The 16811-nt window shown below is 35.9% G+C and overlaps 1 protein-coding gene and 1 pseudogene across 4 annotated transcripts in view; one reads left to right on the top strand and one right to left on the bottom strand.

The window, feature by feature from the left end:
* Positions 1-16811, top strand: part of LOC150110513 (glycerol-3-phosphate acyltransferase 1, mitochondrial-like) — a 297539-nt gene that overhangs the window by 117913 nt on the left and 162815 nt on the right. For all 4 annotated transcript variants that reach the window (XM_090394365.1, XM_090394374.1, XM_090394356.1 and 1 more), the window contains exon 7: positions 10729-10837. In XM_090394365.1, the coding sequence (XP_090250491.1) occupies positions 10729-10837 (109 nt within the window). The remainder of the gene's footprint in view (positions 1-10728; positions 10838-16811) is intronic.
* Positions 3866-5445, bottom strand: LOC150110514 (E3 ubiquitin-protein ligase arih1 pseudogene; annotated as a pseudogene).

A 16811-nucleotide genomic window follows, 5' to 3' on the forward strand; every position in this document is an offset into this window, starting at 1 on the left:
TTCCAAATCGACAAAACTTAAATACAGATCTTTGTTATATTCCCATGCTTTCTCGACTATTTGTCGTAAAGTGAAGATCTGATCATGACAGCCGCTATTTGGCCTGAATCCAGCTTGTTCTTCACCAAGCTTTTCTTCCACAATTCTTCTCAACCGTTTCTCAAGTATACTTGCATAGATCTTGCCAGGAACACTCAGTAGGGAAATACCTCTGTAATTCTCACATTCAGTTTTATTTCCCTTTTTATATATGGGTACTATGAGAGCTCTACTCCAATCATCGGGAATTCGTCCCTCTGTCCAGGCTTTCTGAACTATGCAGTGCAGCCACTGTAAGACTCTTATACCACCATACTTCAGCATTTCTGGTCGAATATCATCTACTCCTGCTGCCTTTCCACATTTCAAGCCTTTGATGGCTTTTTCTACTTCAAGTATGTATATGTATTTCTGACTGCATGCCTGGTCAGTGTTTTTTATCACTGTGCTGTCATCACTGCTTGTTTCATTTAGCAGATTTTCAAAGTAATTACTCCATACTTCAAGGATATCTTTTTCTACCGTATTCATGTCACCTTTATCATCTCTAACTCCTTTTACAGCAATCTTTCCTCCATTCCTAAGCTTCTTCAACAATCTCCAGAATATTTTGCCACCTTCTTGATATTTATTTTCTATATTCTTGCCAAAGTCCTCCCATGACTTTTGTTTAGCTAGTTTTACACACTGTTTAGCTTTCTTACATTTGTCTCTGTATTCTGTAAGAGTAAAAGCTGACTTATTTGCCAGGAACTTTTGATATGCTTTCTTCTTTTCCTTCACTGCCTTTTTAACTTCCTGTGTCCACCAGGGAGTTCTGATTTTTTTATCCTTGCACACAACCTCACCACATGCCTCTCTGGCAGAATCAATCAATGTTTTCTTCAGAGTTTGTCACTGAATCTTCAAGGTTTGATTCCTGTTCTCAAACTCTTTCATTTTCTTTTCAATAATCTTTGTGTATTTTAGTCTACAGTTCACATCTGAGAGCTGCTCAACTTTTATTCGCTTTAAAATTTTCTTACATGTTATTATTTTCAATATGAAATACAATTTTATCCTGCTCAAGACTAAATAGTGATCGTTTCCAATTTGAAATCCCCTGTACACTCTGGTGTCCTGCACCAGGGAGAAAACATCACTATCAACAATAACATAGTCAATGAGACTTTTCTTATTCCTAGCCTCTTCTCTCCATGTGAATTTGTGCACATTTTTATGTTGGAACATGGTGTTAGTAATAACCAGTCCATGTCCTGAGCAGAAATCCAACAGATATTTGCCATTATTATTAGCTTTGCTCTTTTCTCCAAATTTTCCCAAAATATTTTTGTATGTCTCACAATCATATCCTACTCTGCTATTTAGATCCCCAACAAGGACCAACTTTTCCTTTTTCATTGTGTCAGTTGCTTTTTCTAAAGCGTCAAAAAATTCCTCCACTTCTACCTTAGTAGAACCTTCTGTGGGACCATAGGCACAAATAAGTCTCATTGTCCTGTTCCCCATTCTCTTATTTGCCCACATTACTCTACTTGAGACTGACTGCCATTCAAGAAGATTAGCCTCGTATTTTGTGTTGAATACTATGGCTACTCCTTTTCCTTGATTGTCATTGCCTGAATATAACATTTTGTATTTATTGCTCAGAAAGATCTCACCAGTTTTGGTCTTTTTTGTTTCAGTCACCCCTATTATGTCGATCTGGTACTTATCTAATTCCTCAGCTAGCTCCATTTCTTTGCCATTCAGGCTTCTAACGTTGATAGTACCGATCTTTAACTCTGGTGATGTTGAGTTGGGGTTTGTTTTCAGATTTGTTCCAGTAGCTGACTTTTCGCTGTTCGCCCTGGTTCCCTGGCGAAAACAATGGGGGCCTTGTTTAACCGGGCGATGCTCCAGCCGGCATGAAATTTTGTCAGAGACCTGCAAATAATAGATTAATTTGGAAGAAAATTGTTGATTAGAAGCTAGTAATCTTGCAAATTATGTAAACTTTTGTTCTATCATAACTATCCCATGCACCCTTTTAGGTACACGTTGATATTACAATTAACCCTCGCTATAGCAAATATTATTATAGTAAATTCATTCACTATAACAATCTGTTAGAAAGTCTTAGCCAAAGCTTCAAGCATGTATTTTATGATAAATGCCATGTACCAAAACTAACATGTTTTGTTATAATGTAACAAGAGTTGCCTATATGGTGAAATATGTGAAGCTCCTTTGTATTGCATCTAAGATTTTCTGAGTTATTCTTTATTCCTATCATTTTGAAATAAATTGATTAGAAATTTATGTGCTTTGCAAAAAAAGTAAAAATTAACTTCTACTTAAATAAAACACCACATATGGAAAGGTTAGGTTAGGTTGTTCTTTAATATGTAGTATTAAAGAAAATTTTTCATGCACTTTCTACAGTTATATACATTTATATATAAGTACTCTTCCTCACATAAGTTTTCTCTTCAGTTGTTTTAGTCTATGGTTTCATTTTAATCTCTTTGGGGATACACCATCAGCTTTTACATTTCTGAGAAAGGCTGCTGGAATCGGTGTTGTTATTTTAAAGAAAATTCAATGTTGTACAACACTATAACAAACTTTGTTTCCTCCATGTTGGTTTTCTATAGTAAGAGATCATTGTATATCTTAGATACATTGGAAGGATGTAGGATAGTGTGCTGATATCACTATAATTTTTTTTGTAGTACTTACGTGGTATTTTTATTATTAATTGATTCCATCAAAATATTAAGAAACATGATTCACATATTAAGTTGTGATCTTAAAAAAATGCAAATATTCAGAGCAGGGCTGTTTCCATCTTTCTCTAAATCCACTTTAAGTAGTTGCATACTACTTCAAGGAGTTTCATCATAAATTAATATAGGAATGGATATGATGCTGGTGTTGTGGATAAAATGGTGGAGGACAGATATTAAAGAGTAGTATATGGTGAATAGAATTCAGGTGACTAGCAGAGTGCTGCTCTTTAATTTGTACATTAATGATATAGAGGATAATTTGAGGGAGAATATTCAGTTGTTGATTGGACAAAACTGCTGCAGGTGGTTCAACTGTCAATATGAGCAAAAGATAATGATTGTCAGTTTATATTCAAGAGTGTAAGGTACTGTACTTTGAGATAGAAATATTACATGCTGTATATTACATTGACAGAACTGGACTGCAGAAAACTGGATAAGAAATTAATGTTAAGAGGGTATATTGTAAAATGGGCAGAATAGCTCATGGATCACTTGGAGGGTGAAGAATACATGACGAGTAGAAATAGTGAGGTTACCCTGCTTATAAGACTTTGCACAGGTTTAATTGCTTAGGAATGAGAAAATGGTGAAGAGGATCTAGAGGTGAGTAACCAAGATGGTGATTTTATTGTGGAATGCCAGCTGCTCTCTGAAGATAGATTGAAGGTGTGCGTGTTTGTGTTGCAATGTTTTGTTAATAGTCAAAGAAGAGGAAGAATGATGGGAACATAAGTTACTAAAGGGATTTTTATAAGATTGATACAGAAGAATTTTTCAATACATGATAAGTTGAGTGAGAAGTGGATCATCTCCAAAGTTTTGTGGTGAGTGCTAGTAGTTTAGCCAGTAGGATATGAGAAGTAGATTTTGTTTGCAGAGCGATGAATGAGTTTGCCAGATATGTCAGGTATTATGTGAATAACAGTATGGTCCTCTTACAGTGAGACTTCATAGACCGTGGAAATGCCTGTGTAATAATAATTTTTTTTTTTTGAAACTCAAAGCAACAGATTTATTCACTTAACTTCAAATACCAGCTGAACAAAAACTTATCAGGCTGCATAAAATACATTACATAAGCAAAATGTTCGTTCTTCAGTATACTCCCAACAGTCTTTTTCATAACCCTCATGTACATGTTCTAACAAAACTTGACATCTACTTTCACAGTAGCTGCATTTCTCTTGAACTTTCTGTTTGATGTCATGTATATTTTCCTGTGTAATTTCCCTTTCAAGGTATTCTGACAATGTCTCTGTAGCACTTTCCAGATCTCTGCTATATTTGATTATCCTCAAATATAGCAGGCTGATTATTCTTCTTAAAACAGTAAGCAAAAACATAGGTGTACATTAAAGTCTGGCGACACTGACAAAGAACATCAACAGCTCTTTTCAAGAATTGAACCTCAATCCACGACATGTGTTGTTGCATCTCTTCCATTTTTATTCTAATGGATTCATAAAGCTAATTTTCAAACCTTAATCTCTGCAAATGATTGAGATAGTGATTACAATAAAACAGATATCAGTGTAGAGCAGCACGTGATTTTTTCTTGGGCACTTCTAGCAGTTTTACTATCTTCTTCTTCATAATGATTGCAGTTGTACCACAACAATCCATGGACCAAGGTATACCCAGCAGAAATCAAACTGACAACTCTGATTTTTGCATATCATATGATTACAGCCCCCATCTTTTTCAATAGTAGCACTGCAATTTGGACATTCTTTGGTATTTGCAGCAATTCAATCAGTTTCCACTTCTCCTTCCATAAAAAGAGTTTTCTATGAAAATTCACATTAACACACAGAATAGTTTGGTGAAAGTAAAATACAAAAAACAAACAAATAATAATAATAATATATAGTTTGATGATACAGTATCCCAAATGTTTCACTGTCATCATCATCATATTTCTCTAACCATTTTATAGGTTCATGCCAATTTTTTCCTCATGCAAAACAAAATGTATAGCCACATTTACAAACAACAGGCTGAGAATCGACATACTGTACTTTAATGGCACTGTTGCATTCTGGTTGTGGACACCACCTCAGCAAATGATTGCATTCAACAAAACTATTGGTTATATGATACTGGTATTTTAATTTAACCTTTGGATCTTGAACAAGATTCATGACACTTTGATCATCCACAAGAATCTTGTAGCCATGGGCAGCACAGGAAATTGTAATTTGTGGAAGTTCTCGAAAACAAGTTTCATACACTTCTAATCCAGTAGTACCAAATGTTCTCTTTAATGATCTACTAGTAGCAGAACTTCTACTGGATTAATAATTTGTGCTTCTCTAAATAGACTTTCTGGATCTCCATCATAATATTTTTCATATAATTTTTCTTTGTCCCATCGGAAGTGATTTAAAAGAATTCTAGTAATAGTTGGAGGAATCTGTACTACTGTATTCATCTCCTTAATGCAGTCAATCATATGCTGCACAATCTCTTCTGTACTAAGCACTTTGAAATGAAATTTCTCATTTTCCGATTCCAGGTTGTCTGTCATTGCACAGAGTTCTCTGTCCAAATCAAAAAATAAAAATTCATCTTTATTTGATTCATTTTCAGAATCACCATTAATTAAATCATCAGTTTCCACTTCTCCTTCCATAAAAAGAGTTTTCTATGAAAATTCACGTTAACACACAGAATAGTTTGGTGAAAGTAAAATACAAAAAACAAACAAATAATAATAATAATATATAGTTTGATGATACAGTATCCCAAAGTTTGCATATCCTGATATACGAATTATATCAGACTAAATTATAAACATCAGTCTTCCTATTTCAGCTTGCTCATAAATGTAGCTAATTTTAGATTGTATCTTAATAATGGAGATGTATAAAGACTGCTTGCACACTGTCAGATATTTGTTTTTATCTTCATTTGCTATTATTATTATTATTATTATTATTATTGTTGTTCCGGGAAACTCCAAGGAGTCGACAGACTCATCGAGGGAGGCCCTAACATCATGTCAAGAACAACTATTCAACATTCACACAGTATCTATCATACCTTGCCTTGAACTCATTCACGGTCGTAGCACCCACAACAGACTCTGGAAGCTTATTCCACTCATTTACCACTCTCCAAGTAAAGAACCTAGCTCTAACACCCTTGTCAACCACGCTCTTGCCCAGCTTCCATGCATGGCCCCTAGTCCTCCCACCACCAGTCATATTTTCAAAAATATCTTCTGGATCAATCTTATAAAAACCCTTCAGTAATTTGAATGTCTCAATCATATCACCCCTCCTTCGCCTATCGTCCAATTTCTGCAACCCACAAATCTTCAACCTATTCTCATAAGGTTCATTCCACAGACCTGCTATCATCTTGGTCACTCGTCTCTGGACCCTCTAAACTTCCTCCCCATCACGAAGAAACCCTGGTGCCCATAGCTGGGCACAGAAGTCCAGATGGGGTCTTATCAAGGCTCGATACAGAGGAACAACAACTTGTTTTTCTCTGCATGTTAAAGTATTTTTCAGAAGCCAAGTGATTTGGTGAGCTGTTTTAGTTACTTTTGCAATGTGCCCCCTAAACTTCAACTCCCTATCCACCAACACTCCCAAATCCCTGGCCTCATCAATCTCCTGGAGTATGGTTCCACCAATGCGATATACTGCTGCTATTCTTTTCACCCTAAAGTGCATAACCTTACACTTTGCCACATTAAATTGACATCCATTTTTCCTAGCCCAGTCTTCCAAACTATCCAAATCATCCTGTAAAATTTTAACATCCTGTGCACTCACAATTGCTCTACTCAACTTTGCATCATCAGCAAACAAGTGAACACTTCCTCTCAGATCCTTTCCAATATCATTGATGAACAAATTGAAAAGGAGTGGTCCAAGAACAGAGCCCTGTGGCACTCCACTAGTCACAAGACGTCTTTTAGACTCCACTCCTGAATAAACCACTCTTTGATATCTCTCCTTCAACCACCCTCCTATCCATCTCACCAACCCTATATCTATACCCATCTGCTCCAGTTTACTGATTAGGGTTCCATGTGGTATCCTATCAAAGGCCTTGGCAAGGTCCAGTAGTATCACTGTAAACCCATTACCCCTATCCAGTTCAGCCGTCACTGTGTTATAAAACGTGAGCAAGTTACTGAGGCATGATCTACCCTTCACAAAACCATGTTGTCCCCCATACAATATCCCATTTTCATCTATCCAATCCTGTATTCTTTTCTTGACTAATTTCTCTAAGACCTTGACAATGATTCCTGATATGCTAATCGGTCGGTAATTTACAACAGCAGTCTTGGAACCACCTTTATGCAGTGGAACTATTTTCCCCTCTTTCCACCCGCTCGGGACTAACCCAGACCCGAGACTCAAATTAAACAAAATGGTCAAGGGTACTGACAATTCTTTAGCTGCTTCTCGTACAACATGAGCTGGTATACCATCCAATCCCACAGATGTATTGACATTGAGGTTATGCAATAGACTACTCACCTCCACTTCATTAACCACAATTCCCGTATAATCTACTGGATTATTCGTTTCTACAATGTCACCACCTGGATGATATACTTTTGCAAAGTGCTCACTTAGTAACTCAACTATCTCAACTGATTCAGTTAATTCCCTACCATCGGCATTCCTTAAAATCAATCTGCCATGTACATTTTTCCTTTTACTTGCTACATATCTAAAAAACTGTTTAGGATTCTCTTAAAGAACATTGGCCATGATTCTCATGGCCAATGTTCTTTCGTAATCCTTTTTTGCTTTTCTTACCACACTCGTCACCCTTCTGGCCTGCGCTTTATACCGTTCATGTGCCTGCCGGTCACCCTTCTCCTTAAATTCCCTCCATAGTTGTTTCTTTTTTTGCAGCTCAAGCTTAATGGTGTTATTCATCCATTTAACCCCTACTTGATTTATTATTCGGACTCTAGGTATACAGTCAGCCATTGCTTCATGCAAGCACTTAACTACCTCCCATGCACTATCAACTTCTAGTCCTTGCAGTTGTACATGCCATGGCACTGAACCAATCAAACTCCTAAGCTTGTCATAATTTCCAGCCCGATAATTCCACATGTACCCTGTCTTAATTGAAAATTCTACACCTTTAGCCACCTCCCAAGTTAAGACCCTATGATCACTCTCACCGATTGGTGGCAATGTGGTCATATTTGTTACAGCCAAATCCTCAGATGTAATTACTAGGTCAAGCACTCTCTGATCCCTAGTATTTTCCATTACATGCTGTCGCAGATAGTTATCCCTTAATAACCGCATAAAATCCAGTTCCTTCCATGTGTCCTCTCCTCACTCCAATCAATGCGACCATAGTTGAAATCTCCCATAATAATCACCCTCCTTCCACCCATTTCTTCTATTTGCTTGTGCATACTGTCACCACCATCTTTTCCATCACCTGGTCTATAGCAGCACCCAATTGTATATTTAGTTCTGCTAGCCACAATCTCACACCAAATGGCCTCAAATGTGCTCTTTTCTCTATCCTGCAATTCAACTTCTATTCTCCTTGGCTGGAGCTCATCAGCTATCATCAACAATACTCCTCCTCCCATTTTATTCTCTCTGTCATTCCTGAACACACTATACCCATCACATTCAATCCCACTAGTTATATCATCTGCAGTCAGCCATGTATTCACTAATACCTATAACCTGTGGTCTGGAAGTGCCAACCATGGCCAAAAACTCTTCCTTCTTGTTCCTAATACTCCTAGTATTAGTGTACATGAATTTAAGACCCCCATTAGCCCCAACCCTACCTTGATGCCTTATATTAACTATCCCACTCAGATTTGTTGTCCTTATTTGCTCTGGCATATTATATTCATTCTTACATTCAACTGCCTCCATAAGGACTGTATATCTACTCCCCCCCCCCCTTAACAAATCTAGTTTCCCTGAATTTGCACATCCACTACATTCAGCAACACTTTCTCAAGTCTTCTTACACCGTAACCATTCAAATGCAAGCCATCCATCTTATATAGATCCTTTCGCCCATCAAACTCACTACACAAATCCAGAAATTACACACCACTCGTCATACATAACCCACGCATAAAGTCATTCGCAATTATGGCTCTCCTTTTAAACATTTCACTGTCATACCGTGGCAAAAGACTAATCATTCTAACTCTCTCACTCTTTTCTTTTGCTACCTCAAACAATTCATTCAGGTCTTCTATCATTTCCATTTTATCTCCTTTCAAATCATTCGTACCTGCCGCAACAATCATTTCTTTCACCCTTTCCTTTTGCTCTCTAATAGACTCAGTTACGTCCTTTATGGTCGCACCAGGTTGGTATGATTTTGTCAAATCCTCTACTAACACACCTCGTACTAACGAGTCTCCATACAGCACTCTATCCTTCATTTTGTTCATGTTCACATTCATACGTCTATTTTTCCTGTCATACCTTTTATTATTGGTTGGTTCATTCAGTCTACTTTTGTTCATGCACTCTAGCTGCTGTTTTGCTCTTTCTATAGCACTATTCAACAACGCGATCTCACTCAATGCATCTATCTCACCTTTTTTATTCTCTGAGAAACCATTTATACTATCATTCACACTCTCACAATTTTCATGTATAACCGTGCCATTTCTTGTCATATCCCTATTTCCTTCATTCTGAAGGTTGACAAAAATATCACACTCACGATCCGAAATACACTTCAATTCCTCATTCTCCCTACATTTTCTACACACATTCAATCCTTTATTATCATCTAACCACACTCCGACCGCACTCCGCAAAGCGTACATTTCACAGCTAGTACACTGACTCATTTCTTTTATGCTACCGTTCTTTGATAACGATGGCGAACCATCATTACTGGCCGCCATTTTCCTTCGCACAGGTGCCATACTTATTTGCAACGTGTTTTGTCAAATTATACGTTATAACACACCAAAAACAGACGCACTAAAATACGCAAGGCAAACAAAACAAAACTACACAATATTAAGTTATTTGTATCGATAACTGAAAATGATACTTATCTTATCTGGAGCTTGCACGAACACTACACATTACGAATTCATCTAGCGGCGACTTCCCGACATAGATTATGTTATAAAACACTTTAGTACACTAACCACGCTAATAAAGCTACAATAATATACCAAAATTACACACTTAAGTCCATTAAATTGAATCCAAAACATCAATAAATCAACAAAAAACACCTATATACTATACTAAAACCTATATACTATATATATGCCAAGTTGATAATTTGTAAATCAGTAAACAAAAGGAAATTTATCAGTGCATATTGAAAATGTTCACTGTTAAAGTTAGTAGCAAAATACTGGTTTAGGTGAAATTGTTGTAATTACTGTCTGACCACAGGTACGATAACCTCAGTTGGCTCAGTGCCAACAAGAGTCAATTCATGTTGAAGGAGAGAAAGAAATAAGGTGATGTACGAATTGGTCAACAACATGCGAAATCACATGCTTTATACATAACATTTTTGAACTGTTATACAAGCAAAATAGTTAGCACTTTATAAACTAAAATATTCATAAAAGAGAAGTTAATTTTCCCACGTGTAATAATAATCAACTCATCCCACAATACGGATCGATTACCCTATTATTGGAATGGATTCTCTATCTTCTGAAATGTGCAACAGTATCGAAGGGTCTTGCATCTGTGGGCTTACAGTATGCTTTAGTGTAAACTTTCTGCTGTGCAGAAATCCCGGCACACAATTTATTAAAAATATATTTTAAGTTCATAGCTTTCGTTCTGAAAAAAAATAAGACATTTGTCTGACTTATATTTCAAAAATGTATGGTAGAAGAAGTTGCTGATATGATTATTTCATTTGTTCTTAAGTTAATGAACACTTAAAAATCTTTTTTTAGAAAGACGTCTTGGTGTTGATTACTTTGCTACATTATCTCAGAAGCACAAATTACGAGCTAAATGCATTTTACTCAGGATGAAGTCTACGCTTTCTTCAGTTCTTTTAAGGTAATTTCATTATAATATTTTTATTTATTTTACAATCAACTATTTATATGTTTACTTTACAAAGAATGTTATGACCCAAATTTAATAACAGAAAATAATGAAGAAATCAGCACTGATATAGAACCAATAAAATTGGAAGAACTAAAAGAAGCAATAAAAGCATCAAAAAATAGAAAATAAACCAGATTAGATGACATAAATACAGAGCTTTGGAAATATGGCAGAGAATATTTACATCACAGATTCTTAAAATTAATAAATAACTGTTGGAGGAAATGTGAAGTTCCATCAGATTGGTTTACAGCTAAGGTTATATCTATATTTAAGAAAGAAGACAGAGACACTTGTGGAAATTACAGAGGAATAAATTTATTAAATACAGGTTATAAAATTTATAGTAAAATCCTGAATAAAAGACTTGGAAATATTGCAAGCAATTTACTCACAGAAGAACAAAATGGTTTCAGACATTGGAAGATCATGTGACAATATTTATGTGCTAAAATGGCCTTTGTAGATTATGGGAAAGCTTTCGCTAAAATACAAAGAGAAAAACTATGGAATATAATGAAAAAACAAGGATATCCATTACATTTGGTACAAACTATATAAAATTTATATAAACATACAAAAATACAATTTGTTAATAAATTAACAGAAGAGATTGAAATAAATCACGGTGTCAGACAGGGATGTAGCTTATCTTCAACTCTATTCAGTGTGTGTGTGTGTGTGTGTGTGTGAGTGTGTATTGATCAGATTATTAAAATATGGAAAAAAGACAAGGTATTCAGTTAACCAGAAGAACTGTTATCAACATAATGCTATATGCAGATGATCAGATTATATTACGACAATGAAGATGACCTTCAAAAATCAGTTTACGAATTAAATAAAATAAACCAACCACACAATTTAAAAATTTCACAAAAGAAAAAAGTCATGGCATTTATAGGTCGGGATCATGTTAGCTAAAATTTATGAAGTAATGGCCATTCCCACTGTTATATAGTTCAGAAACATGGACCATTAAAAAAAAAAAAGATTAAAGTAAAACACAAACTACAGAGATGAGATTTTTACGAACAATTTCAAGGATGCACAATTAGACCATATATTGAGAGTTTATTTTTCACTTGGTTAGACTATAATAAGTTTAGTTTAATCCTTTATCCAAGTGTGAGCAAACAAAGTTTGCGCCTGAAAGTATTCATTTTAAAAAATTTTTATGGAATCTTTAGGACTGGGGTAAGGTAGTGCAACACCAGGCAACTTGCTGCAAAGGTGGAGAAAGCTCTCATCACTCCTATCTCAGTATCTCCCATAATGCAAAGCACATCTCCTTGCAGATATGTGTAATGCTATGCATTAAGGCAAGGGCCACTACCCATACCGGTTTCAACCTTTATTGAGGTCTCGTCAGTGGGAGCCAGGCCCAGTAGTGGAGATACAAAGGCAGAAGCAATGAGAGGTCATCCTAACCTATAGGAGTTGCCAAAGGGTGTGCAACCTTATTATTAAATTACTCCGGATTCAGAGAAAGATGTTGAGAGTTTATTTTTCACTTGGTTAGACTATAATAAGTTTAGTTTAATCCTTTATCCAAGTGTGAGCAAACAAAGTTTGCGCCCACTTGGATAAAGTTCATTCTCGTCCCACTGATGAGACCTCAATAAAGGTTGAAACTGGTATGGGTAGTGGCCCTTGCCTTAATGCATAGCATTACACATATCCGCAAGGAGATGTGCTTTGCATTATGGGAGATACTGAGATAGGAGTGATGAGAGAGCTTTCTCCACCTTTGCAACGAGTTGCCTGGTGTTGCACTACCTTACCCCAGTTCTGAAGATACTTTCAGGTGCAAACTTTGTTTGCTCACACTTGGATAAAGGATTAAACTAAACTTATTATAGTTTAACCAAGTGAAAAATAAACTCTCAACATCTTTCTCTGAATCCGGAGTAATTTAATAATAAGGTTGCACACCCTTTGGCAACTCCTATAGGTTAGGATGACCTCTCATTGCTTCTGCCTTTGTATCTCCACTACTGGGCCTGGCTCCCACTGATGAGACCTCAATAAAGGTTGAAACTGGTATGGGTAGTGGCCCTTGCCTTAATGCATAACATTATACATATCCACAAGAGATGTGTTTTGCATTATGGAAGATACTGAGATAGGAGTGATGTTAGCTTGGTCCACCTTTGCAATGAATTGCCTGGTGTTGCACTACCTTACCCCAGTCCTGAAGATACTTTCAGGCACAAACTTTGTTTGCTCACACTTGGATAAAGGATTAAACTAAACTTATTATAGACCATATAAGAAATGAAGACATTGGAAAAGAACTAGATGTTTATAACATAAATGAAAAGATCAAGGAGTATAGAGAGAAATGGAAAGAACATCTATCTAGAATGCAAAGATATCGGCTACCAAAAGAGGTGGATAGATATAAACCAAAGAGAGAGAGAGAGAGGAAAAGACCAGCAACAGGCTGGAAAGACTAGTGAAGCTGGAATAGACAAATGCCTAATCTTTGAAGAGAAGAAGAAGAAAAATTCATTTTAAGAATTATATATATAAAAAAAAAGTTTATGAACTCACTTAAACTTATTTGTTATGCAAAGTTAGAAATATTGCACCTCAAGAGCTTAATTCATTGCATTGATGTATACAGGAATTCAATGTCTTTCATCAAAGTTTTAATCTCTTGAAATTAAGCAGATGCATATCTAGGTTTTCTATAATCAAGAATTATACTGTATTCATACATCCATTCATAATGAAAGTTTATTTTCTTGATCATGAGAATTAGTAATAATATTTTGGGTTTACAGATCAAGCGTTGATCAATTTTATTAACTTAACCAACTAGTTTCGCCACACTTTAACTGTTGGCATCTTCAGGGCAATTGCATATAGGCTGAAACAATCTCACAATTATGTGTAACTATAAAACTGACTAGAATAACTGTAAAAAACTGACTAGAATAATTACAAATAAAATAGTATCCAGCGTGCGTGAAACACGTATCACGTGTACAAGATTAGCTAGCTGTTGCTAAGGAACCTTCTGTAGTTTGTATTAAAGTTCATTTCTTTTGTTTTTAGAGATTTGATTAGGGTTTTCCATATCTCTGGGAGTATTAGGCCTTGATTTCTGTTAAGGTTGACAGTAGAACGGGCGACTGTGGCTGCTTCTTTGAAAATTCTTGAATGGTAATCTTCCTCTAAGTAAGGGGAACAACTTTTGTCCCACTCGATGACATGGTTAGTTGTAGAGAAATGAGACGATAGGCCAGAAATGTCCTGTCTGTTGTTTTTGACATAGCCGATGTGCTCTTTTTGCTTGATTTCAAGGCTTCTCGAAGTCTGTCTGATGTAACTAGAGCCACACGAGCATGGAATATTATAAATAAACTCCAGCATATTTATAGAAAGGGTGGTTGTCTTTTGGAAATCTTAGTAGTTTACGAATAGATTCTATTGGTTTAAATGTTACTCTTATTTTGTGTTGTTTGAGGAGGCTGGCGAGCTTGTTGGAGATGCTACTTACAAATGGAATTGCAATAGTTTTTAGATATTGAATATCTTCTTCTCTTTGTGGTGGTTCAGAGAAAAGGACTTTATTGACTAGTCTTCTTGGATAGCCGTTCAAGTACAGATTGTTGGAAATTAATGTTAACTCATCTTGAAGGGGGTCATTGTCTGTTGTGATGCGAATCGCTCTCTTCTTTAACATGTGTACAATGCTGAGTTTATGTGAGATGTGGTGAGAGGAGCTGAAATGTAAGTAGCGACCTGTATTGGTCAGTTTTCTGTACACTGATAGATTTATACTTCCATCAATTTGTTTTTTGATTAAGATGTCTAAAAACAGTAGTTGTTTTTCCTCTCTCAAGTTCCAGAGTAAATTTTTCCTCTTTCAAGTTCCAGATCAACTCCTTCCATCATAAAATGATGGAAGGAGTTAATCTTTTTGAGAAAATCATATAGGTCATCTTTGTTGTTGTTCCACATGATGAAGATATCGTCGACATATCTGAACCAAATTTTAGGTTTGGGAATAATTTGGGATAGGATTTTATTTTCTAAGTCTTCCATAAAGGTCAGCACATGAAGGTGAGAGTGGGCTCTCCATCGCCAAGCCTGTTAATTGTTGGTAGATCTTATTTTTCCACGAAAAGTAGTTAGAATTAAGGCAGTGAGCAAACAATGAGGTTATATCTTGTGGGAACAAGGCACTTAAGATGTCAATGACCTCCACTACAGGAATGTTTGTAAAGAGAGAGGTGACATCTAGGCTGGCTAGAATATCATCATCCGATATGTTGATGCTTTTTAGCTTTTCCACAAAATGTCCGGAGTTTTTAATGTAACTCTCTGAGTTGTGGATGTGTTGTTGTAAGAGTTTCAAGAGATGTTTTGTGCGCAAAGATGGTATTCCTTTACGCCCAATCGTTGATGCAATAAACTCTCCTACCTACTTATTGTCAAAACATTTCTCGAGACTCTTGCAACAACACATCCACAACTCAGAGAGTTGCATTAAAATCTCCAGACATTCCTGGCATATCTAAATATGCCAAGCAGAGTTATATAAAACTATTGATTTTATACACATTGTTTTGATGGTTTCTTGAGTTATCATAGCACAGTAGGCAAAAAATACCAGTGTCCTTATGTCTTGATTATAAAATCTGAGTGCATGTAAGATTGAGCTTTGCTGTTGTTCTTGACAAAGAATGACATTCCATCTCCCAGATCTTTTAACTTCTGGAAAATACTATACGATTTGGGAGACTGGAATCCTTCATTAATTGCATTTAGAAGATGCAGTTGAAATTGGAAAGCATGGGTGCTAGATTGAGTATTTCACACCCTTGCTTATTTCTTTATTGTGTTTCTTTTGTGATTACACATTTAATTGCTTTTCTCTTCAGAATAGCTCAGTAACTTGAGGCATAATATCATTACTGCAGCGCTAACTTCCTCATTGTCAAGTGTAATACCAGTAACTGCTTAATAGACCTGAATTGAAAAAAGTTTGATTGTTGGCCTCTAGAGTATGATTTCCTGACTAACCATTAACCTACTTCCAGCACCAATGTACAATAGGGTACCTGTTTCATAAAATAAAAATAAATAAAACAATATGCACAATAATTTTTATGGTATTTTGTGTGTTTTGTGATAATCTTTTAAACCATAAAAGCTACAGGAAAAGTTAAAAACTGAACTTCACTCTGGTTACACACCAAACAGAATGAATTTGGGTGTAAGGCTGACAACAAAATCAGAGCAACAGGTGACCATAGCATTGTATGCTTAAGAAGATAATTGTTTTTAAGATACGTGAGGCTGTAAAATGTCGTTGCATGTTTTTTGTCTGACAAGAAAGATCAGACTTCTGTGGTAAACAAGATGATGTTGCCTGGTGCAAGACATCTTACTTTCAGGATGCCCCTAAATCATATTTCAACTCAAGGAAATTTATAGTCATTTTTTCTTTGCTACTTGTTTACGACACAAAGATCTTTTTTCAGGATTTACAAGTGTCTCATATGGAGGTAGCAAAGTTTTTTGTCTTAGACACATTGCCTGTTTTGCAGAATGAAAAATTAAACAGGATTATTATGATCAACAGACATAATATACTGGTATTTGTAGCATTAATTGTCATCATCAATCATCAAATTCCTGCCATGTACCCTCAAGGGGTGTACAGGATATGATACTACTACATGAAAAAATTACATCATTACTAACTTCCTATCTACAATTTTCCTCCAAATCAGTCTGTTACTTGTCAAGACTCCAATATTATCATTATCAGATCTTATATTTCTATCGTCTAAGGCACTTTGTACCGTATCAATCCACCTATATCTTGGTCTTCCTCTGGGTCGTTTTGCAGCCAACCTGGCAGAGAACACTTGTTTTGCTAATCTTTCTTCGCCCATTCTGTTTA

Source organism: Typopeltis vanoorti, chromosome 1 (assembly GCF_054136105.1).
Source record: "Typopeltis vanoorti isolate ZY-2024b chromosome 1, IOZ_Tvanoo_1.0, whole genome shotgun sequence".
NCBI lineage: Eukaryota > Metazoa > Arthropoda > Arachnida > Uropygi > Thelyphonidae > Typopeltis > Typopeltis vanoorti.